The 22,727-nt window shown below is 41.4% G+C and overlaps 2 protein-coding genes across 8 annotated transcripts; one reads left to right on the forward strand and one right to left on the reverse strand.

Annotated features, from left to right (window-relative positions):
• Nucleotides 1-16: 16 nt before the first annotated feature.
• Sf3a1 (splicing factor 3a subunit 1) lies at nucleotides 17-3,294 on the reverse strand. Its single transcript, XM_022831316.2, has 2 exons — nucleotides 2,877-3,294; nucleotides 17-2,092 (listed from the first exon to the last, which is right to left on the reverse strand). Exons 1-2 carry the CDS (start codon nucleotides 3,108-3,110, stop codon nucleotides 23-25), a joined length of 2,304 nt encoding a protein of 767 aa, XP_022687051.1. The 5' UTR covers nucleotides 3,111-3,294; the 3' UTR covers nucleotides 17-22.
• A 1,510-nt stretch (nucleotides 3,295-4,804) lies between these two features.
• LOC111259361 (uncharacterized) lies at nucleotides 4,805-16,581 on the forward strand. Of its 7 annotated transcripts, none has more exons than XM_086967861.1 (9): nucleotides 4,805-5,301; nucleotides 7,033-7,149; nucleotides 7,567-7,786; nucleotides 8,240-8,320; nucleotides 8,568-8,711; nucleotides 9,459-9,507; nucleotides 9,902-9,975; nucleotides 10,356-11,314; nucleotides 15,791-16,581. In XM_086967861.1, the coding sequence occupies exons 3-9, from the start codon at nucleotides 7,593-7,595 to the stop codon at nucleotides 15,922-15,924; spliced, it is 1,635 nt and encodes a 544-aa protein (XP_086823987.1). In that variant the 5' UTR covers nucleotides 4,805-5,301; nucleotides 7,033-7,149; nucleotides 7,567-7,592; the 3' UTR covers nucleotides 15,925-16,581. The 7 variants fall into 7 exon arrangements, with proteins under 7 accessions (XP_086823987.1, XP_022687049.1, XP_086823988.1 ...); XM_022831314.2 differs by having other exon boundaries at nucleotides 7,600-7,786; XM_086967862.1 differs by having other exon boundaries at nucleotides 4,805-5,200.
• The last annotated feature ends 6,146 nt before the right edge of the window (nucleotides 16,582-22,727 follow it).

Genomic DNA, 22,727 nt, shown 5'->3' on the forward strand with positions numbered 1-22,727 from the left:
TATATATATATATATATGAAAACTATTTCTTGCGCCCCCCCCTCTCTTTGAGTTGTAATTGTACAACGCCATTTGTCACGACGTTGTAGAATGCCAAGGAATTGTTATCCTTGACGAAGATACCATCGTACACAAGTTTCTGTTTTCCCGGCGGCATGCCTGTCAGCTCCTGGATGCGAGACTTGAGCGCACTGAACGTCTCTCTCAACGGCACGCTTATCGTGGCCATTTGCCCAGTTAACCGCCATTCCGTTTTGTCCGCCATGTTGGGTACAGCGATGCGTACCGCGACAACATCTGAAGGCTGACTTCTCAAAAATTCTTCCTCCGGGATGAGCTGATCTTCCGTCTTGGTCTTCTTCGAAGCGGGCTCGTCGCCTGGTGGCGCCTCCATCGGCTCTATTGCTGCGCCGGGCGGAGGCGGTGGTGGAATAGGAGCCGTTACAGGTGGTGGAACCGGAGGGAGAACCGGGACAAATGGTGGTGGTGCCTGCGGCGGTAGAACGGGCATCATTAGCGGTGCAGCTGGAGCCATCATTAGAGGTGGTGGTACCCCGCTCAACATTGGGGGTGGAGGTCGAGACATCATCATTTGAGGTGGCGCTGGAGCTAACACCTGCTGCGGAGGAGGTGGCGGTCGATGGGGTGGTCGCGGCGGTGCAGGTAGCCGGTGGTGGGATGGTCGAGGTTGATGCGACACTTGCGGTAGCGGACGTGGCGGTCCTGTCGGGGCCGGTGGAGCCGCTTGCCGGGGTGAAGAACCCGCCGTAGGCTTGGCGGGACCAATCTTTTCCTTGTCGTCATCGGCTACCAAACCCTTCATTTTGTGAATTTGTTGAATTTGCTGCTCGACAGTGATATTGGCGCGTGCCTGACGCGCCACAGCCTCGGCACTAGCAGAGTGACCGTCCCAGATGGGCTTTTCTGGTTGGCGTTCTTCTTCCTCTTCGCCAACTCGCATACCGATTCCGGTCTCTTCCTGTCCGAAAATATCGGTACGCCGCTCGGCGAAGTGTTTAAGCGAGTTTTCGATAGACGAGCCTTGTGCAAACACCTCCTCCTGAGCCATCTTCTCTTGCATCTGCTTGTCACGCTGTTCCACCCAGCGTGGATCGAGCAGCCCAATCCGCATATGCTCCTCCATCTTGTCAGCGGGCACACGTTCGCCAGTGATAGGTGATATGAGGAATTTTGGTCCGATGGATACCGGCGTCGGTCGCTTCTGTTGTGGGTTAAAATTCTTGACGACAACTTTATCTGGTACGGGGGGCATCGGAGGTGGTGGCACGAACTCCGCAGCCTTCGAAGTTTCTGGTGCGGGTGGAAGTGGTGGCGCTGCAGTGGCAGAGGTGCTTGGAGCTGAAGCCGGCGCTGGCTGCTTCTTCGCTGCATCCTCATCCTCGTCTGAATCGACCTCCATCTCGACATCGATTTCTTCATTCTCTAGACGCTGTTGCAATAGCGCACGTGTACCAACCTCTTGAGGTGTGGTCGGCGGCGGGAAATTGCCCTGTTCGTTCGGCATGTAATCTACTGTCTCCACAATAGTAAAGTCATGCCAGTCAATCTGCGCGTACTGGACCCTTTCGCGTTCCTCGTCTTCCTCACGTTTCCTCCGCTCGGATTCCTGAAGTTTTACCCACTCAACGCGATAGCGAACATCAGAAAGTACTTTCTCAGGGTTTTTCGATCGTTGTTCGAGCTCCGCATCGAGACCACTGTCTGGAATCAGGATTTTGGTATACTGCTCCACCAACTTACGAAAATAGGGAAAAAGGGAATGCTGAGGCCGTAGAAAATCAAACTGGAAGTTTCGTTGCTCGCGATTCATAAGGTTCGTTTGGAAGTTCTTTCCATTTCGAGCGACAAACTGCGCGGTAAGCTTAACGATGTCCAATTCCATTGCAGATATAGACGGAGGATCAACGATAAATTCATGTTCTCTGGGAGGCTCTTTAGGCACAACCTTTGGCTCGGCTATCTTCGTAACTTCCGGTCTTTGTAGAACAATAGGTCTAGGAGGGGCAGGCTGCACTACAGGCGCCGGGGGAGGTGGTTCTTCCGGACCTTTACCTTCTTTAAGTTCTTTCACCTGCGAAAGAAAATAAGTTATACCATGTTATAACTAATTACCAGATTATTTAAATATATGATAATCAACATAAATTAAGAGACTCTACATAACGAAATTCTCATAAAGTTTTCTCTATAAAAATAATAGGAGGAATGTAGCTATCTACATTATGTATCCGTACCTATATAATCAGTTCATATTTTAGTTTAGATTGAACCCACAATAGGCTCTGCGGACCTAACGATTCACCTATTTAATATTTCTTTTGGACCGATTATTGAACGTAGTGTATATGTACGATATATGTATATATTCAAACTCTGGTATAAGAATTAGGTCATTGCCCATTCAGCATCTGAGATACCACAAAAAGTAGTAATAACTTGTTTGGGCTGTTTGAGCACTTGAATATTCTACGACTAAATTACAGCCTGTGAAATCTATCAGTTGATATGAAAGGTCAGGCAAGATGCTTTTTGTTTAGGCTATTATTATTTACTCGAGATTAAATTAAAAATAGTGTAAAATAGATCCAAAAAAAATGTCTGTTCAATTGAGACAAAGATATAAAACAGTTTTTTTTTGTTTGCCTGTAATCTCAAAGTTCAATCAACATCTGTACGTAACGCTAATTTATTACTAATAGATGCGTAGCTTTTATAAAACACAAGAACGATGCACTATGGACATTTATTTGTCGTATTCAATATTTATATATAACCTTTAGCAATACAATAACTTCTAAACAGCTTTGCGTTTTGGCTGCAACGACTCCAGCTCACAAACAGTAAGCAGTACTCACTTTGTGTTCATAGTACGCGTGGTACGGATCGCCGGGATTGAGAAAGTTAAACTTTGCATTGTTAATTTCATTTTGACGAATTCGCGCTTCAAAGTCGGGTCCATTTCGTGCAACGAAACCGGCTGTCTTATCAACGATGTTACGCAGTTCCGGAGGCGGGTAAATGATACCGATTGTAGGCACTTTGTACGACTCGAGCTGGTCCTGGGGGTTGTTTTCTGATATAGGTGGCATCTTGACCAGCTGTGGGTTCCGTAGACGACTGTCACAGTGTAAAATTAATACACCTAATTAAATATTCTTCGATTTCAATGACAAAGTCCACTTCATCGCACAGTAGTGGTTTCAATCAAACCCTACCACTGCAACGCCGGGTTCTAACAATAATAAACAACATTCTCAGGACACACAAAACAACAAAGAAACATTTTAGAAAGCGAGTGCATGAATGGATGAATGCATTTCGTGGACCAAATCTTGCCCGCGAAGATATGAATTTTCTAAAAATTGAACACAATTAGTGAGGCAATGTGCGCACAATGGGGTTAACTGTTAATGGGGTTAACAATACAGTTGTAATGTTTTTATATAGTCCATTTTGTTTTTCTATTGCTTGCCAACCATATTGAAGGCTTTCCTTGAAAATGCACTGTATAAAACTGCCCATACAGCCTATATACTCACGTCTCACAAAATTCATAACAGCAGAACTTCAGAAAAATTAACTTTAAATGTAGTGCCTCAAGGAAATCTCCGTGGTGCGTTTAAAATATTCTCAGGCATTTTATGCTTCTAATTAGCGGTTTGTTTAATTATTGGTTTATAACAGCTGAATCGTAACGCCTTAGCTGATGCCGATTAAGCCTACTATGTAGGCTTAATCGGCATCATAGCCGTAGCAACAGCTTCGTAGGACCCACTTTTTGTCAAATAGAGCCAATTTTATTCAAGTTTATTCTTTATACGCCATAATAAAATCCTTTATTCTATCTGAGAGAGTTTTTAACGGCGGTGCCCAAGTAAAATTCGAGCCATTTATCAATTATATGAACGTCGACCTTGTTTCAATAGAAAGCGCTAATTTGCGATTGACGTGCATTCTTATATAAACCTATTAGGAAAACAGGGGTGTCGATATACTTCAGACTGGTGAAATGGACAATATAGCCAGATAGATCAGTTGTCACGAAAATGCTCAAGTCTGTAACATTAGTGCCATACTGCTGATACGGAGTTACGTATTTGGGAGCTAATCTAGCTATCACCTAGTCCGTTCACAGTAATCGAGTAGACTGTCATCACTATTAGGGAGCACATCTCAATTATATCTTCATTAAATAAAGGCGAACATGGGCAGGCATCAAAGCTAGGGCAGTTAGGTGCGCTATCCTGCTCTGCCTGTATCTGAGGCAGGCGCGATTGCAAATAGCCTCAAAGAGAGAAATATCGTTGCGCTTGTTATTTGATAGAAATCTATTTTTACTATAATTATTAGCAAAAACTATAGCTAATTATTATTAATAGATAAGACTGTAATATGAGACGAGTATGCTCTTAAAAGCAAGTACTCACGGCTAATGCGCTCTAATTAATTTGATAGAAAACAATTATGGACAATAATCTTTAAAAAGTATCTGTTCTTATGATAAGCTTGATCCCGTCACCGTTCACAAGCTATAGTTTCTTTCTTATACTTAGGTGTCGCCTATTACAGCCCTTGCCTTGCGCTCTAGTGTACTAATAACCTCCGGCAACAACGATAAAACGATAAAAACTGAATGGACTGCGTTTAACTTCTCTGTTTTTGAGCTTTGAAACAGAGACGTATCGCTTTAAGCAACATAATGATAGTTTTTATTTTGCATGACCTATGCAAGGGAGGCGTCAAAACGGTCGTTATTCTTATCTCCCTTGTGGATTTGTTCTACTTAATATTTCTTAGTTAACATAGCTCATAAATGAGCATCCTTCATTAATAGGGTTGTTTTTCCTAATTCAGATCGTTTATTAAATTCGTATAGGGAAATCAGAACGAATTTATTGTGCATTAGTATTACTTTCGAACCGTATGCAATCAATTTCAGTACTCGTTTCGAGCCTCCAGTAGGACAATCGGCTTATAATCACATGCGGTCCGCACGTCGATTTGACCGAGGCGATGCGCTTGTGGTATGACATGACATTGGACGAGAGTAAATCCACGTTTTGCTAATGCTAGATGCATACAACGATTTCAGTGGCGTTCAAACTTGCCAAATTTTGACTGAATTGAATTGATCGACGGGTGTGGCCTTGCCAGTGCGCATCTGCTTTTCATGAGGACTGTAAGTCCAAACTGCCTGTTTTATTAAGTAACTTACCCAGTTTTAGTGCACGCAATCTATCCGATTGGTTACTGTTGTGTCAGGATTCCAGGATCGCTTAGGTAAGCAGCTTACGTTAATCAGGACCTATCTAGAAGGAGGAAATATTTCAAAAGATGATCAATTGAATCTTTGGAGAATCCCACCGAGCGAATCAATGTTTAACGTTTCATTTGCCTACCTTTAAAGTTCAGCAACTTAGGTGAATAGGCAAGATGTTATGACAATTGCTTGTAGCGTCGTTATAACACCAAACACAATAACATCATTGAGTTCTCTGTATTTGTATCGTCGACATTACGGCTATGCTGACAAGCTTGCCCTTGTCAGCCTGCCAATCGAATATTTCAAGCAGTGCTCAATTTCTCAGCTTAGTGTCAAATCAAGTACTTCATTCTGGAACTTTCTAAGTATCAATTTGCTAACATTAGGGCAAATGTCTTGAAATATTGCTTTAAGTTATGCTTACAATGTGAAAATTGCCATTGTTAATGTAGTTAGAATCCGTACACAAGCACAATATCATGATCGTCTCTTAAATTAGTTTAATTTCTTACAATAAACTAAAATGTGCATCATATCAAACTGATATTTCAGCGTTAAGACTACATGAGACTGGTCTTTAAACGACAAAACTATCAGTTTGTATTAGAGGATGAGTTTTTGAAATACAGATAGTATATCGATTGTGTCCAGTTATTATTGACGATGGATTCTAGCTTGATTTATAATCCTGTGCGAGCAAACAGCATCTGCTTTTGCTAATGAACATACATTGATATATAGTATAAATGTTTTTGTTCTATTTGCTTGCTTGCTTATCTTCACTCAAGCGTATAGTTCTCGTGCTCTCACAATAGCTATTACAGAAAAGGTTTAAATTGTTTCTATAAGAATCCTTATCCAGGAGTGATTCGCAAAAACTAGAGTGTTTTTTTTACTATGAGATGTCAATTTATACATCCCAAGAAGTACAACGAAAAGTTTTAGTTTATGCATTTTATCATATGCGTATAGAATGCATATGATAAAATGCATACAAATTCTAAAAAATGTTCTTCTTTATAGCGGTGTGTGTCACTAGTACACACTTGCACTGTGCCTTCCTACAATGACCCTCGACCATACTACCTGTGGCACAGATCATATCGAAATCTTAAAGTTGTTCAAGGAAGTTAACTATTCGAGACACGGGTTGTATGTTGATTCTCGCTTTAAACAGAACGGCAAAGGGAAAAGTGCACTTAGTTTAAATGAATCTGATTCTATTTCCAATGGCTTCTTCCATGGAGCTTCGGGTGACTGATGATCTTCAATCAGATGTTGTATGAATTGATGTTGCAGCCTCTACCGAGGAAGTATCAAAAAAAAAATCTAAACCATGGTCGTTTGCTTTTATCTATCTAAGGTTTTAACAAATCTTTGGTGTTGCGTACTCTTTTACCACCATTTATAGAATATAATCGAGACTCCTTTTCTCAAAGTCTAATGAAATTAGATTTCGATCTTAATAGGTAGAGCAGTGCTCTATAGTGAATATGCCCACTTTGTGGATTTTCACAATTTTGTGTTTGTATGGTCGGAAGCTCTATCATCTGGCATCATGAAAGTTTATGCGTTCAAGCGCCACCTAGCGTCGCTATCAACAATGCCTATACTAGGAGCCTGAACAACTCGATACCTTTAAAACCACGTTGTTCGACGATTACCTAGACATACTGGCTTGCTTGGTTTAGGTAAGCTTATTAATCGATGTACTTATAGTTAGGGTAAGTTTTGTATTTTACGTCCAGTATCGCCGTTAGGCGTTCCATCTGACGGCTGGCTCCCAGCACGAAACGACGTCTGTTTATGCCCGGGTTCGAACCTAGACCACAACGTGTCGTTAAGATTAGCAGGCAAATACGAGGGTAAGCTTACCTATGGAACAGTATCATTTTAATTAAGCTTGGTGTTAAACTCGGCCATCTTGCAGTAAGATTAACAGATACAGACGATTCGATCTGCAAATTAAACCTTTTCGAAATTCAAATTCGCAGCTCTTATTAAAGTTCGCTAGCTGATGACATAGGCTTAACAATAATTACGCACGATAGATTTTTTCCAGTGATATGTATCATGTAGAAGCGCAGGAAAATTCGAACTACACCAGGGAACCATTGGTGAGAATTCGCCAAACAGAAAGTAATCAATATTAACACAAGTTTGGCAAGAAGCGACGCCACGTTATTAACTTTGAAATTTGCCGCTTGTTTTGTGTGGCGTCAGAAACCAATACCACTCGTAGTAAGTAAATGCGAACCTTCCATAACTTCGTCCTTTATTAGTTCGTCCTTAATTTATCACCGTCAACATGACAGATCACCTAAACGACGACACCAAGATGTTGCAGCAACAGCATCAGCAGCGGCCATTTAAGTCCGAAGTAGAGCATGGCACATGTGACAAAATCGATCCAATAAAGCAGACAATTTTAGAACCACAAGCATCGTCGGAAGACGGGATGAACCGAAAGGTTTTCGACCCTACCGCACCGAACGGATCGTGGTGAGTGCTAAATAAGCAATACCTTAAACGTATGTATTATCTTCTTTCCAAGCATATTGGATCAGTCTGTGTATCGCAGCAAGGATTTGACAAGTAACCCTTGTTTGGTACGAGCTTGAGTTTTATTTATGTTTCGAGTTTACACTGGCGTTTACATCAGATGGTTAGCTTTCAGCGCTAAACAAAACGTGTCTATGCCTACATTCGAACCTAATTTTGTCTACAATGAGGTATTATTTGTCTGTGATAAAGGGGGTCAATGTTGAACTAAAGCTTCCCTATATATCGTATAGAAATCAAGACGAATAATAAGCGTATCAAGTTAGATCGATTTTGTTAGCAGAGTTTTCTAATAGATGAGTGACTATCTGTCGTCAGAGCCATGAAGCCAGTGCTCGAAATGTGCATATAAGAATATAGAGAATATATTTCATCTGTTATGCCCAATTTCAGTGCCCCACCTTTTACTTACGATGCGAACGGCTATCCTCTATACTTATGTCCTCCTAAGACGGATTTCGGGTTCAGCCAAATGTAAGTAAACAACTGCTAGTTTATATGGTCATCAAGTGGCTATGAAAAGCATGTGGATCAAAGCATTTGTGTTTATGTACCGAAGCTTTGACTATTACCTCCGAGGACGAAAACGGGAACTTACAATCTCAAACTCACTTTTTTCCCATGATCATTATGACGTTCGCTGTCTCTCGCCAGAATTGGTGGTTAGTTAATAGGCACCTAATAAGCATCTGTACTTTCTTATGACTTTGAAACCTCATAGGGGATACAATGGCGAGCAGATGGTAGTACCAAGCGTTCAACAATATTGGCAGGGGCAGATTCCCACATTCAATTCTGGAGACTATCCACAGCCACAGAATTATGGATATCACGCCACCACTCCCGACCACGTAAACCCGTATAGGTAAGTTCAAACGGCTATCGAACTCGCTACGCGATCTTGTTGCTCATAATCTAACATGTCTAAGGTACAGCAACAAGTTTTTTTCTTTCTTTTTTTTTAATATACATTTGATACATTATCGCTTTTTTGCAACATATATAATTTCCACTTATTTTCGAATCGAATCGAATCGAATCAGGCTATTTGAAGATGTATGTAAAAGGTTCGTGTATACGTTCCGCAACCGCCAGTAGTTGCGTGCTATAGTGAGCTATACTGAGATCATTTGTCAGCCCTAAAGAGGCCTTCTTTAGATAAAAGTGGCTTTTTTCCAGACTTCTTATCTAAACAATGTACTCGCATTGAAATTTCATATACATCAAACGCTAGGGCATTCTATGCAGTGGTATACTATACTGCAGTGACCGTTCTAAGCCAACGACTGGTTTAGCTGGTAAGGCACGGCCTAATGGTTAGTTTATTTTCTTAATTACAAATGGCCTCTGTTATTGGTTGGCCTGTTTCGGAACGACTTGAGCCTAAATATGAGCAAAATTATATCTGAACAATTCATCACGCCATGAAATAATTAACAAGTTAATTATTATTAATTTATTTTTGTCAAGATAATACTAATGAACAGCTTTCTTTACTGACGCTGTTTTTCAAGTATTGCAAAACTTTCACAAACGCAGATTAAACGACATTGCTCTGATAAAGAACACGAGCTATATGTGCATTCATTGCTTATTTAAAACCCAATTACAGTATCGTTGGCGGCGGGCAAGACGCAGCGCGAGATGAAAGCATCAACAAGGTAAGCAGGAAATTTAACTACTTGTCCAATCGACTTATAAACCACTCTTATTAAATAGCAACTATACAAGAAGTTCTCAAGCTGTGATTCGTAGTCGTAGAAAGCAAGCCTTGAGAGCGGCACGATGACGATGGGTCCGTCGGTCGAGAAATCTGTCCGACGAAATGTACAAGCTTGTTCATAGCGTGGATGATTATTAAGAATAGGTCCAATGTAATATTAGTATCTATATTGTTACAAAGATATACGGATATTGATCAATCTCGAATATACCGGAAACTTTAGTATATCCAAAACTTCTCTCGAAAATCGAACACAATACAATGAATCCTACGCACCGAAGTTAGAGTAGGAATACACCATATTAAAATCCAACGGTGCGTTTTTATCACAGACAGAAGGTGGGACGAACATTGCTCCGAATCAGCCATTCGTTTACGGACAGAACTCTAATTGGCCGCACGCTGGGTAAGCGCTAAGATAGTTGATGAGCTTTCATATTAGTTTGTAGAACAACAGTTACTGAGTGATGAAGCTATTGAAAAGAAGTTATCAGCGCTAACACCTTCAGTGTGTCACTGCAATTGATCGATCGTGTAAGAATCGAAACTAAGAATAATCGCTAGTAATAACTACTATTAATAATAATAAGAACTTAGAATAGGTGGTTAGCTTTGCAAACGATTTTTAGCTACGGTCTTTTTAGCTTCGAAGATTACGGAATTTGTAAGTCATATCATAGCATAACAGGTGCAAAAGTCTTCCCGGAATGCTATAATAATTTCACAAGTTAGCTTAAACCTTATTGGTTTGTTTTACGCCGGTAAATGCCTTCGAATGGAATATAGGCATCGACAGATGCCGTTCGCAGCGTCTGTGCTTGAAGTTCCTCCTCTGAAATCCTACACGAGTTACGATGGTAGTTTTTACCCAATGAACCATTACAACGGTTACTACTCAATGAACGGACAAAATCCGTATAACACAAGGAATGGGCATAAGACTTACTACCCGAAACCTCACCTGCGTACTGGCCACCCAAGGTACTACCAATATAATAATGGTAACCCGAGAAATCAGCAACAACAACAACAACAACAACACAGCGGTCAGCTGAGGAACAACCAACAGAATAATGATAGGCCAGGACACCAGCAACAACCTAATAATGAACAATCTAAAAGCCAACAAAAAAGCACTGATCGTCCAGGAAACCAACAACTACTTAACGGCCAGTCAAGAAATCAAGCGAATTCTAGTCACGGATGGAATCGATCGAATGGCAGCCACCCGAGAAATCCCCCGACCCAAACTCTGAGCCATCAGCGAAGCCTTCCTAATAACTATTCCAACCCAAGAAGCCAGCAGCAACAAAGTAATAATCACCAAAGAAGACACCACCACGATGCATTCTACCAATCTAGCCAATATGACAGTTACGTCACCTCAAGGTATCCTCACCCTGAACCATTCTATAGAGGATACCAGCCTCATGACGGTAACTTCTCTCCGCTGAGCTTCGATCTAAGAAATGCTCCGAGATGCACTCCAAACCAATGGTATCAAACGAATCACTACATCACGCCCACTCAAAGAAGTTTCGGGGGAACACCGAGAACAAATACGTACCGACGTAGTAGCTGGCAGCATCAGCAGGAAAATGGCCCCGGGAAACCAAACCAAGGACCGCCTCGACGACCCGGCCGCCGGCTCCCTCGATCAGAGGTTAAAAACAAGCAAACCGCAACGATCAGTACGGACAAGCCTGTACGCAGCCCGAGTCAGGAGGAAAATCAAGTCGCAAGCGGTAAGCTTTATACATAGAGTTCTACCTTATAACATAAATTGCAGATGTCGTCTGGTATATCTAGCGTTTGATTATGCGATGAGCTTCAATACCTTAGTTAACCGCTTGTTGTTGAGATAATGACTTGCTGTACGCGTTCAAGGTTAGTTGGTATGGTGCTGCCGAAAACCCAATTTACGTCGATCAGGGCTAAGTTTAACTATATTCGAATAAAATTTGTAGCGCGTCTATTTTTTTTTAAGATTAACGACGCGTGTATTATTTCTTCTTGTCATGGAAATTGGGTATAGAAATGCATTGCCTCGCCTTAGCAGCCGGCTGAGTTAAGCAGTGCTGCTTGAAGCTAGTACCGGACGTAAAAAACCCAAAAACGAGGATAGACTACTTGTAGGCATGTATAGCAGTGTCGAAGTAAAGTATCTGCTTGAAACTAATATATGACAAAAATTAATGATTTTTTTTTTTAGAAACAAAGCAGGCTCACTTGTAGAAATGACAAATATCTTATCTTATTATTATAAATTCTTAATATCGTATCACTTAATGTTGAAATCCTTTATTTATTTAGCGAAAAAAATAACAGAGGAATAGCAAGCACAAGATAAAATAGTTCATTCAAACTTCGTAAAAACAAACGACAGAACCCTTGCTTACTATTTACGTACGAGGATAGAATATTCACGCAAAGGCTCCTATAAGCAAGAAGTTAAGTATGTCCTAAAAGCAATGATGAATGATTTCGTTTGGTGGTAATTCAGCTGATAGAATCGATGCGTTTCTGCTACTCTCTACGTAAATATGCATACGGACGGCCGAAATTATGGACGCCGATACCGCAATTAGCACCACAGTGGAAGCTTTCGAATCGAATAAGCCTTCGGTTACAATATTCCTGATAATGATAATATTGATAATAATAGCCAGTCTTATTGTCATCATAGCTATAATTGTCATGATACCAAGTCTTAACCTAAAAAAGTTCATCCTACAAGCAGTGTTATCTCATAAATATGTCCTTAGAATTTAGTACGTTGTAAAAATTTTTTTCATTCAGGCTCTACAGGATTGCCAACAGATTAGTGGCCAGGAGATCGGCTCATAATTTACGACTTGTTTTTACCTAACGGCAGCAAGGATTCGTTGAATAATTTTGCAGAAAGATCAAATCAACACCCCGAAAAGGTGTATACTACCCTATTCGGTTGGAAGGAATATGATCTTTCTACCATTCAGACATAGCAGAGTACGATTAAACACTAGCCTCATGTTAACATCAAATTTAAGGAACAAATCGCTTGAGGACTACTTAAAGCCCGTTTCTCAGTCAACCTTAGGAACTCGTTATAACATTTTTTGACTTCCATAGTATGTGGCAAAATGAAAAAAAAAATCGTTTATCGAGGTCGAATTCTAGAATTTTTAAGAAATTCAACCTTCAAGATAGACAAGCCTTTTCTCATAAGAAATCAATCTCATATCAGATCGGTAATAAAAATTTTAAATTTACCAACTAATGATTGTGAGACGTAAACATCGCTAACCTGGACAGAGAATAAATCGGTCCGGGTTAAATAACATTGACAGTACTAGTCCTTAAAACAGTTATTTCGAAAAAATCTATCAAAGCAGATAGAGGACGGCCAATATGGCCCGTTTGCAGAATCTACGCGCAGTACTAGCGTATAAGCGGATAATGCTGGTTTTCATTCTTTTTCACGAGCTTCTGCTCTTCCGTCGTGGGAAAACATCAATGGCAGTGTTGCTAGACTATAGCTCCATTCATACACTCTAAACTTACTGACTCGTCTTGCATACCCGGTTCCTTCGGTAGTGAAAATGGCCATTGAATTATTCGGTGGTGGCAGGCTTAGTGGCAACACATAACTCGTCTTTGCTTTTTTACTATTTGTAGCGTCACCGATAACAATTGGGTGGTAAAGTCTTTCGGTTTATGTGACGTGGATTTTTACCTGCTCATGTTCGAACGTACAATGGTGTTAACGCTTTCTAGGCCGAAATTAGGGTTTTTAGGATCCACCTGAGTATCCAGTGATAGGCGCGTTGGATTGGAATTAAATTGGTATATAGCACTTTTGTATAAAGCGTCCTTAGCTATGAGCCGCCAATGCTCCTTGTAGCGCAATCCTTGCATTCAAGGTTCTTGTATCACGCTATGTATACGAAGAGAAACTAAAAAAACGCACTATTCCCGCCATTGCAAGTGCGTTTCTATGTTTAGCATAAGGTACATATATGTATGTTTAGCTGACAAGGTACCAATGTTCATCTGTCTATTACAAATATGATTGGATCGGTAAAATTAGCTTAGGTTTCCAAGTGAGTTCGGAGCGTTTGGCTGATTTTTTTAGATCTAGCACGGTACTTCGTTGTACTATTCTACTTTCAGCAGATATATGCCTAGATGGGGAAACTACGATACGATATGGTACTATACGATATGCTGCTCAGTTTATGGCGACGGACACGGCACTTCGAATAGGACTGTAGGGGCCGCATTCAACAAACTTATTATGCCATAACACGCTTGTCAATGCTTCGTAGCTACCGAGACAACTATCTGAGTTCGCTTCCTGATCAACTACGCGTCAGGCACAGTTTGTGTTTCAGACTGTGCCAAGCTAGGCAGTCACCTAACGGCATTGATTTAGAACAGCTTTAATTATAATCTTGCGTTGCATATGAGTGTTTTAAGTGGATGAATTTTTGCTCTGTCATGAAATGAGCTCGCATTGTTTGTCCGCGAACTCTTCGCCGCCGACCTGCTGTTACTATGATCGAAATGGTAACTGACATCTTAGCATTCTAGAAGTAACACTGGGTTTACCCAAGCGTATTTTATGGATTAGGGCATGTTGATAGAAAATTCTAAAACCCAAGTCGTACCTTATCTGGTTATGTTGTCTAGCCATAATGGCACATAGAAGAAAAAAGTAGGTCTTATTTTGCACCCAGATGCTAGATTGACAAAGGCTTTTGTGTGTACTGTGTGCTAATGATCGTACGGAAATTGTTATTAAGCTTCTACATTTCGCTACTGCTAAATGTCAGGCATATTATAACGAACAGTGTAAATGTAAGGACATGGTTCACGTTCTAAGGAATGTTCTGCCTGGCCTCGAAGCAAATGAATAGAGAGTGTCAATCTAAAATCGCTTACCGAGTCCGATTCTCTGCCCCTCCTCTTTTGAAGTAGATTTTGCCGACCAACGTATGACCTATTTGAGCTGTGGCTAATTTGTTTGAGGTCGAGCTCCCGTTGGTCCGGCAATGTCATTACGTACGTACGTGCCTGACGTACGTGATGCCTCAAAGAATTCCAGGATCGCCTTCGCAGCTTTATATGGGGGCAGTACAAGACACGACTTGGATGTCATTCATTCAGGACTTCGTTGAAGTGATCTTTATTAGCTTTGTTTTCATCAGAGTAAATTTCGCTTCAGGTCATCGATGCGATATCATACGACCTCATACGGTATAGCTGCCTTGAACATATTTACTTTATAAATGGTTGATTGTTAAGTTCTCACAGGGGTGAACATTTTCTCACGTCGATAACTTGTTCTTGAAGTAACAAAACTAATACAGACGATATTGTGGTTACCCGGCTGAAACAGCTGATTGGTTATTCGATGTGGATAGGTTGAATGACGTTTTTCGAAAACGCCACTACTCAGCTACGTTAACAAATCGATTATTTCTACACTCTGGCCTGTCGGACACTCTATATTATCCACTTAAGACGATGTTGGCCTGCTAATATTTAGCATGCGTTCGAGATAGACACTCAGTAAAGCTAAACAGCTTTAATATTCATAAAATACACAAAATCACTTCCTGATCTAGTCGGCCTCACCTATATAAAGTTAGCTTCGTAATCTAGACACGGCCTCACGTACATAAAGTTAGCTTCGTAATCTAGACAATCTTCTGCAAGTGATTTAACTACACTGAATAAACGCTTGATAAGGTCCTCTCCGTATTGGAATAAGCCATTCGTGTTTCAATCAATCTGTCCTGGCACACCTGTGATCCTACCGAGCGTTGTCCAAGATAAAATGTAACGAACTTTATCTTCCAGAGGTGGAACTCGCGCGCAGTTTTACTTAAAGAAACAAATGTGGCAGATTTAGCTAATAGCTTTCATATCGAATACGGTCTTGCAATGACCACCTTTAAAAGGGTTAACTCTATTTGATTTTTCAGTGTAGAAATTTGTAGCCGCATTCTGATGCGCAAGATGAGTCGTGCATCTCGAAACTTCTCAGATAGGCAATATTTATTTTTATTTGCAAAGCTCAGGCCTGTTAGAAACACAGTAGTTCTGATAAAGGCTTCGCCCTTAATTCCGTGTGACTCAGTATTAATTATGGTGCGACACATCTGAATATTAGCTTCCTAACTAAAGTTTACTTTGTGTCCATTCTTAAACGGAGCGTTTCTTTCCTACCGTTGCAGATTCAACGCGCGATACAGAGTCGCCTCCTATCGAATTTTTACAGAAATCGCTTTGCCTGGATGACGACGATGATGATGATGATTCACCAGATGATGCAAAATCGACTGTGGAAAAAGTGAACCCTAAAAAATAGCCATATCTATAAACTTGTTACCTGGGTCGTCGATCATGCCACATGGGTCGCGTGCGGATCGTCAGCGTTGCATTGCCAAAAACACAGAAATACCTAAGCCTTTCAAGTGTCGCATTAGTTTGGACTAAGACCAGATAAGCATAAGAAAAACTCGTTTCTCTTCTCCTAATCTAACGGTAATTAGTACAAATATTATTGAAATAATGTACAGTCGCCCCTACAAAATGGTATTGATTTCCATTTGGAGTATATACTTGTCTCAGATCGCCAATTTCTATCATTCACTACATTATTACCACTTTATTCCTTGTTTTTGATTTCGTTTTTTAACCCGATCTTTATACTCTTTTCATTAAAATTCTCACTATAATCATTTCCGGTATTGAGAGTCGTTCTGACGCACATATAGGCATATACGTTCAATCGTATATGTAAATATATAATGGCAGGAAGATACGTTATCAGGTTTATCTGTACTAATTCATAACTGATTTTTCATGTGGTTCTCTCTATGGTCTATCCTTTTTATAATTGCGACAGGAACTGGGTAATCATGTGTAACATTAGGAAGATTTTATTATAAATCATTATCAATTTAAAGTATTTTCAGAGAAATTCCATTTTAAATAAAAATCGGAACCGAGTGAATTCGTTTTATTAGTCGTGATTATTACCTAAACCTGAATAAACAACGAACATTTCGGTGCAGTCGATGAGTTCCGAAGGGATACTGAAGTATTCTTTTAAGCCCTGTAAGATTTACGGCGAGTCAAACCTGCATATTTCGGCGCAGCTTGAAAAATCAATCAACGGACTTCGTTCAAATGTGCATGGCTGAAAATGGCATCGATATGAACCACAGGACATTACAGGCCTTAACGCGATATGATTCGCACTCGTTGCAGAAGAATCTATCTTTTTACCTAAAAAATCTAGCTTTTCAAAAATATCACTATAACTAGATGCGTCAGCATGCAGCGTTTTAACGCGTCCTACCGTAGTTGATATTTATTCAGTTTACACATGTCTCTATCGGGCGTCATACGCAGGCTATATCGTCTCCCCTTTTACCTTCACCGCAAATTGTGTCCAATGATTTAATAACGGCCTGTCCGTAGGATTACGTTCCCTTGACATAGATTCAATGTTTGTTGTAGCCGGTCTGCATGTCGATATTTGACAGCGAAAAAAAATCAATTCAAACGCTACCGAAAAAGTGAGAAAGCACCGCGAAAATCTACGGAAAAAAATTTCTAGAAGGATAATTGTAAGCCCCACATGGCAACGAATTAACATAACAAGCAGCTCTGAGGTTCGTCGCGCATACTTCAGGTCGTGACCTATTTGGCTACTTAATCTAAAATAAAAATACAGACAAAGAAAAATGCAATTGCACGTTTGTCACGTACCGATATGCAGCGTCCCATTGTGTGGACTCTATGGGAATCTTCGTAATATCCGAATTCGAGCTAGTTCCACAATAGACAGCTTAATGATGATTTTCTGATAGATATGATCTAATGACGGCAAACCAAAGAAGGTTTTGTCAATTTTTTTTTCGTTGGACTTGCTTCAGCCGACCACAACACCCACTCATTTCCGCTTACCAATAGAGATGCATCATTCTACACCAGTACATAATTCACGTTGCCCGTCACGCCGAATGCTATCTTAGTTCAGGGGGGAATATTGGATTATGTGCCCGTATTTGTCGATTACGATAGTCGAATCGAGACGCGCGTACGAGGCAGAGTGGCCAATAAATCTCTTCGTATGCAGCAGCAGCGGCAGTAGCAGTCCAACGACGACATAGACAATCAAAAGAGCAGACAGAGAACCTCGTAGTAAGCAGAGCTGTTGCGTCCGTTGCAGACCCATTTTGGTCTGTTGGGTCCAACAAACTACGAGATGCGTTACATTATTGCCGCCGCCCCCGACGCTATTACTGCTGCTACTGCTTCTTGCTTAGGCGAGAAATATATTGCCAGTATAACTGCTGCTATATCACATCATCACTATCCAATAGGTGCACGAATGTACATATATACTCGTATATATAGGCGCTTAATAGAAGCATCCTGTGCCTGCGGCTGAAAGAGCGTTTGCCGCCGCCCTGTGTATCTGACGCTATCCTAGTTACTGCAGATACTTCCATACAGACTCGTACAATTCCACAGCAGCTACCGGAGTCGCAGAGTCGCCTGGTGGTACGGTTTTTGATCGCCGGAGGTGCGCACCGCTGCGTTGTACGTTGTTGTGCGTATATAGCGACCGGGACTCTGATGGCCACCTTTGTCTATTTTTCCATTCGTATCTTGATGTTCACAAGCACGATATCGCAGGCGCACCACGGAAGCGTCACATCGGCTTGCAGGTGCTAACCTACTTGAACCTGTTATCGTACATTAATAGCTGCGAGAGCTGCGGTCAGAAAACGTCGCGGAGCCGCAGACCGAGGCCAGATGGGGTCGGATCGCGATGCGTGCGGTATCTGCACCGTATGTTTATCGATGAGTGTCCAATTCTGCATTGTGGGCTGCTGAGGGAACCAATATCGGCGGCAATCGGCTGGGCTCGGGGCTGGCTGACTCGTTCGTTCGCTTGTTGCTTAGCTGATGTCTAATGCTGTCGCTACTGAACTCGCTTGTACGAGCCGCAGTGTCACTGTTAAGGACGAAACTGGCAATGTTAAATGGACGTCTATTCAACGTCCACCAGCAATGACCACTACGCCAACGACCGCTATTTGGTCAGATGGTATCCGTTGATTGATAATGCCGGACAGCTCAGCGAGCCATGAACAGTCTGTTAGGCAACACGCAGCAAAGATAGCTAGAAAATCAAATGCATTTTGAGTAAATACGTAAAAAACTAGTTGAAGAAAAACAAGTAAGAGCTAAATTGACCGTTCTGTTGGGTAATCTCTTACACGCGCACGGTGAACTGAGACCGAATGATAAGCTATAAATTATAGGCGGTGGATAAATTATTATGAAGGGAAGATCACTACATTAACTGGTGAACCTACCAATACAAAAACCAATGATTAATCTAAATTATATATTGGAAGTCGCGTTGCGTTCCATTATTTGTGCTTGGAGCGTTACTGATCCGAATGTATAAGTCCGGCAAAATCCCAGTGTACAATAAATATCGCACGTCGTGCGATCATACTCCGGCTGATTAGTGTATTTATAACCGAAAAACTAATTTCATAATCATTTGTGGCGATGACTCGGAGAATGAAACAACCGTAGCTTGAGTTGCGTTTACCGCCTTCCGTTTGTCTAGTCTTTAAGTGTCTGATAGTAGAGACAACGGTAGAGCCTTTAACTACAGTCGCCATAATTAGGGTCTCTGCATCGGGCGTTTCAGGACAAACTCTGCCTTAAGCATCTATTTTGCATACAAATAAAAGAGGCACCCAGAGATATCGAGGACTGATAACCCGACAGCCTTATTGGCTTCTAATTATATACAATTTCCGTCGAGAAACTAGCGTCCGTATAGCTAGAGCACGTACTTCCAAAAATGCTAGTGGTTCGTACATGGGTATTGTTTTTCAAGTTCGGCTATAAATTACCAAAAAGTCGATATCATCCACCGACATTTCATTGTATTGTAGCAACATCTTTTTTGCCATCAGTGTTCAAATTTGGTACCATGTTTGAAGTCTGTTACTTCAGCTACTTAAATCATACTCTGTACCAATACATATGGTGGCCCTATTCAAACCCGTAGCACACTCTAAAAATTCATTGAACGGGCCGGTCCAGGATCACGTGTGAGATGATTCATACTGACAATAAAGTTCAGCATATTTATAAAGTCATAATATTATGCAGCTAAGCTGTATAATACACTAGTAAGACAACATGTGATGTAGTCGAAAAGTCGCACATTTAAACCGTCATAGGCTTACTTAGATTTCCAAACACCCCGTAGCTTTCTAATGCGCTGTTTCAGTAAGTATCGCTCTATACTTTACATCGGGGCCGTTTCGACGACTTCTACTACTCCACACATGAACTCTAAAAGATAAAAGCGCCCATTTGTCAGAAACTTGAGCACGCTTTACTTAGTGTAGCCGACGAAGCGCCAATTTTCTCCGGAAAATTGGAAGAGTCCTGGTGAGCCAGGCAAAGAATGTTGAGCCACGAGGAGTTGGAGAGGAAGAGAACTCACGAGCATCCAACCAGATAGAGATATTGGCCAGATAGGGAACTATGGAAAGGGGAAGAAACGAAAGATTCGAACGAAGCGGTCTTTTCGTATTGTCCATTTAAGACACAGGCGGATGCCATCCTCTTGCTACTGCTTTTACAAATACTAGTTTTACCAACCACTGGCAACAGCGGCTGATGTTGCCGACGCTGGGGTGCTATGGCAGTCAGCGGTGCCGCGAACTCAGTCGACTTGCCAGAGCCCAGAGAAACAATCCAGATCCCACAGCGTCAGCTACAGTGACGGATTACGAGGGAAAACAGCGCAAAACCTAGTTATGAGGCCCAATACCCATAGCAGCTTAGGCCGCTGCTCGTACTGCGCTACGAAGCTCTTTTTTCCCCCATAACTGGCTGCAGCAGCGTTAACGGAGCATCCCCTCGGCGGGGTACCAGTATTGACCTAACGAAACTCAACTTAGTTGCTTTTTCGTGTTTCGATGTTGACTTGTAGAGTTGTTATATCCGGAGAGTCGTTCCTTCGCTAAATCGGCACAAGTGTAGCAGCAAGCATCTTTTGGCCGGTGAACAGCTAGATGAGATTGGCCTCACCGCATCTGGCCGAACAGCGCACCGTAACAGGCCAACGGACTGAACGGCAACGTAAGCCGATCCGACACCCGGAAGGCACGCCGCTAAACATGTCCCAGAGCGCAGTCCACTGTGGGTGGGACTTCTACAATTACGCCAATGTACTCGTCGGTTCAATACGACACCGTGCGGGCAATGAACTGTTTAAACACTTTGCAATAACCCGTTTCTGGGCAGAAAATGAATAGTTGGGCAATCATCCCGGTACCGTAATTGTTAACGCAATACAGGAAAAGTCTATTGATGATGATGATTCTGTTGTCAGTCAGAATGGCAAAGTTCAGTGCTGATTACTACTGTTCTATCGTCTGAAGTACATGTGGTGCGTACATAGTTGAAAGACGCCATTTTATCCCTGCTGTTATTACCATAGTGAGTGGGATCTGAGTGTTCCACGAGCATCACCAACACGAATCACATTTGAAACGAAGCGCACCTACGCCTAAATTCAAATCTAGATCATTACATGCATTCAACATTAGCAGGGAAACACGTTACCCGCTAGGCTATCGCGGGGACAATTATGAAAATCTATTACACCGATATGCACGGGACTTTCTACAATGTTGTATTCTCCTATGCCTCCATAAATTAAGTAGTTGATAGGTAGGAGTAAAAGTATTTAGAGTTAGCCGAACGGTTTCTCTTGTGACATCAATTTTTACATCGCCTGTGGCGGCTTTTCTGCTCCACTATACCTTGTAGATATTCGAGAACTTTCCAAAGCGTTTAATGTAAATCCAAATAGATTTAATTGCTATGGTGACGTGATTCGTTAGCGTATAGCCGTCATCAAAGAATTGCACGATTTTCAGGTAGTGTCAACAACTTTTTTAGATTGGGCCTATTAACTTGGTTGTATGTCTAAGAAGCCAAACTCGTGCGCAGGTGCTTACCAGGCTTAAAGCCAAAATGAATTCGTTTGAATGGATATTTCGTTCTATAAACTCAAGCGACCCTCTGACACGAAAGCAAAACCTCAGAAAGAGAGATAAATTGAATGATTCAACTTCACTGCTATCGATTTAACGAATTCGGAGTATTACTGGATGCGACGCTGATAACATTACTAAATGTCTGAGTTAGAGATTTGGTCGGAGTAGCTATCGTTTTCATTCGTAGAAGACAAAATTTGAGTATCTTTATAATGTCAAATTAAGCAGACTCACGTTATCACATGATACATAGTACGGAAATTGTCATTTGCCAGACAGACTGCGTGCATGAGTGTTTCGCGTACTCGACTCACTATCGAATCCTTGAGTGGTTTTGGTTGCCAGTAGCAGGGTGGGGACCAATTCAGATGTATTCACCATCATCGCCATCTTTAATCCAGATCATCTCCATATTTAATACATAGAAAGCTAATCTTATGCCAGATAGTTGTCTGCATACGAAAGCCTTCTTTCCTGTTCATACTGGTAAATCAGCTGAAAGTAAAAGATGCCTAGAAAAATTGTCATCGTACCAATTCTAAATGATTTGAGCCAGTGTCCGTACTTATGTACGCATGCGTTGACCAGTATGTGACAGTTTATTCGGCACTTACGTGACTCTGAGCGTCCAAGGCGCCCCAGCTATCGTCATCGGAAAAGTCAATCAGAAAGAGATTCGTGAGACAAACATTCATATTTCTGTTATTCTGTAGACATTGATCACTGATACAGACAGATTCGTTGCTCAGGGTCAGCCTCAGTCTCGTGTAGCTTAATTCGTTCCGTAACAAATTTCCTTCTACCATATGGATAATTATAAGTGTGATTAGTTAGGGCTTTACCAAGTGGTTTTGATTTTACGAATATATTCATATAGCAGGTAGATGCTGTACGATGTTGAAAGCCACGCTTCTGTCCTCCGCCATGGCCATCACCAGCCGAGTCTTACTGCAGTGGATAGAACTAAACAGAAGGGCAATGCCAAGTGTTTAACTACTTTGCTTTCCAAAGTTGCGTATTCAAATGCAAATAACCTTTGTGTTGTAATCCTACA

This window comes from Varroa jacobsoni, unplaced genomic scaffold (assembly GCF_002532875.2).
Source record: "Varroa jacobsoni isolate VJ856 unplaced genomic scaffold, vjacob_1.0 scaffold_325, whole genome shotgun sequence".
Taxonomy (NCBI): domain Eukaryota; kingdom Metazoa; phylum Arthropoda; class Arachnida; order Mesostigmata; family Varroidae; genus Varroa; species Varroa jacobsoni.

What these genes read in the sequence shown, in the direction of transcription:
- Sf3a1 (XM_022831316.2), bottom strand. Translation starts at nt 3,110, where the DNA reads ATGCCACCTATATCAGAAAACAACCCCCAGGACCAGCTCGAGTCGTAC. An exon ending in ACGCGTACTATGAACACAAA is followed by an intron (nt 2,093 to 2,876) that starts GTGAGTACTGCT and finishes TTTCTTTCGCAG; the next exon opens with GTGAAAGAACTTAAAGAAGG.
- LOC111259361 (XM_086967861.1), top strand. Translation starts at nt 7,593, where the DNA reads ATGACAGATCACCTAAACGACGACACCAAGATGTTGCAGCAACAGCAT. An exon ending in ACCGCACCGAACGGATCGTG is followed by an intron (nt 7,787 to 8,239) that starts GTGAGTGCTAAA and finishes GCCCAATTTCAG; the next exon opens with TGCCCCACCTTTTACTTACG. An exon ending in TCTAATTGGCCGCACGCTGG is followed by an intron (nt 9,976 to 10,355) that starts GTAAGCGCTAAG and finishes AATGGAATATAG; the next exon opens with GCATCGACAGATGCCGTTCG.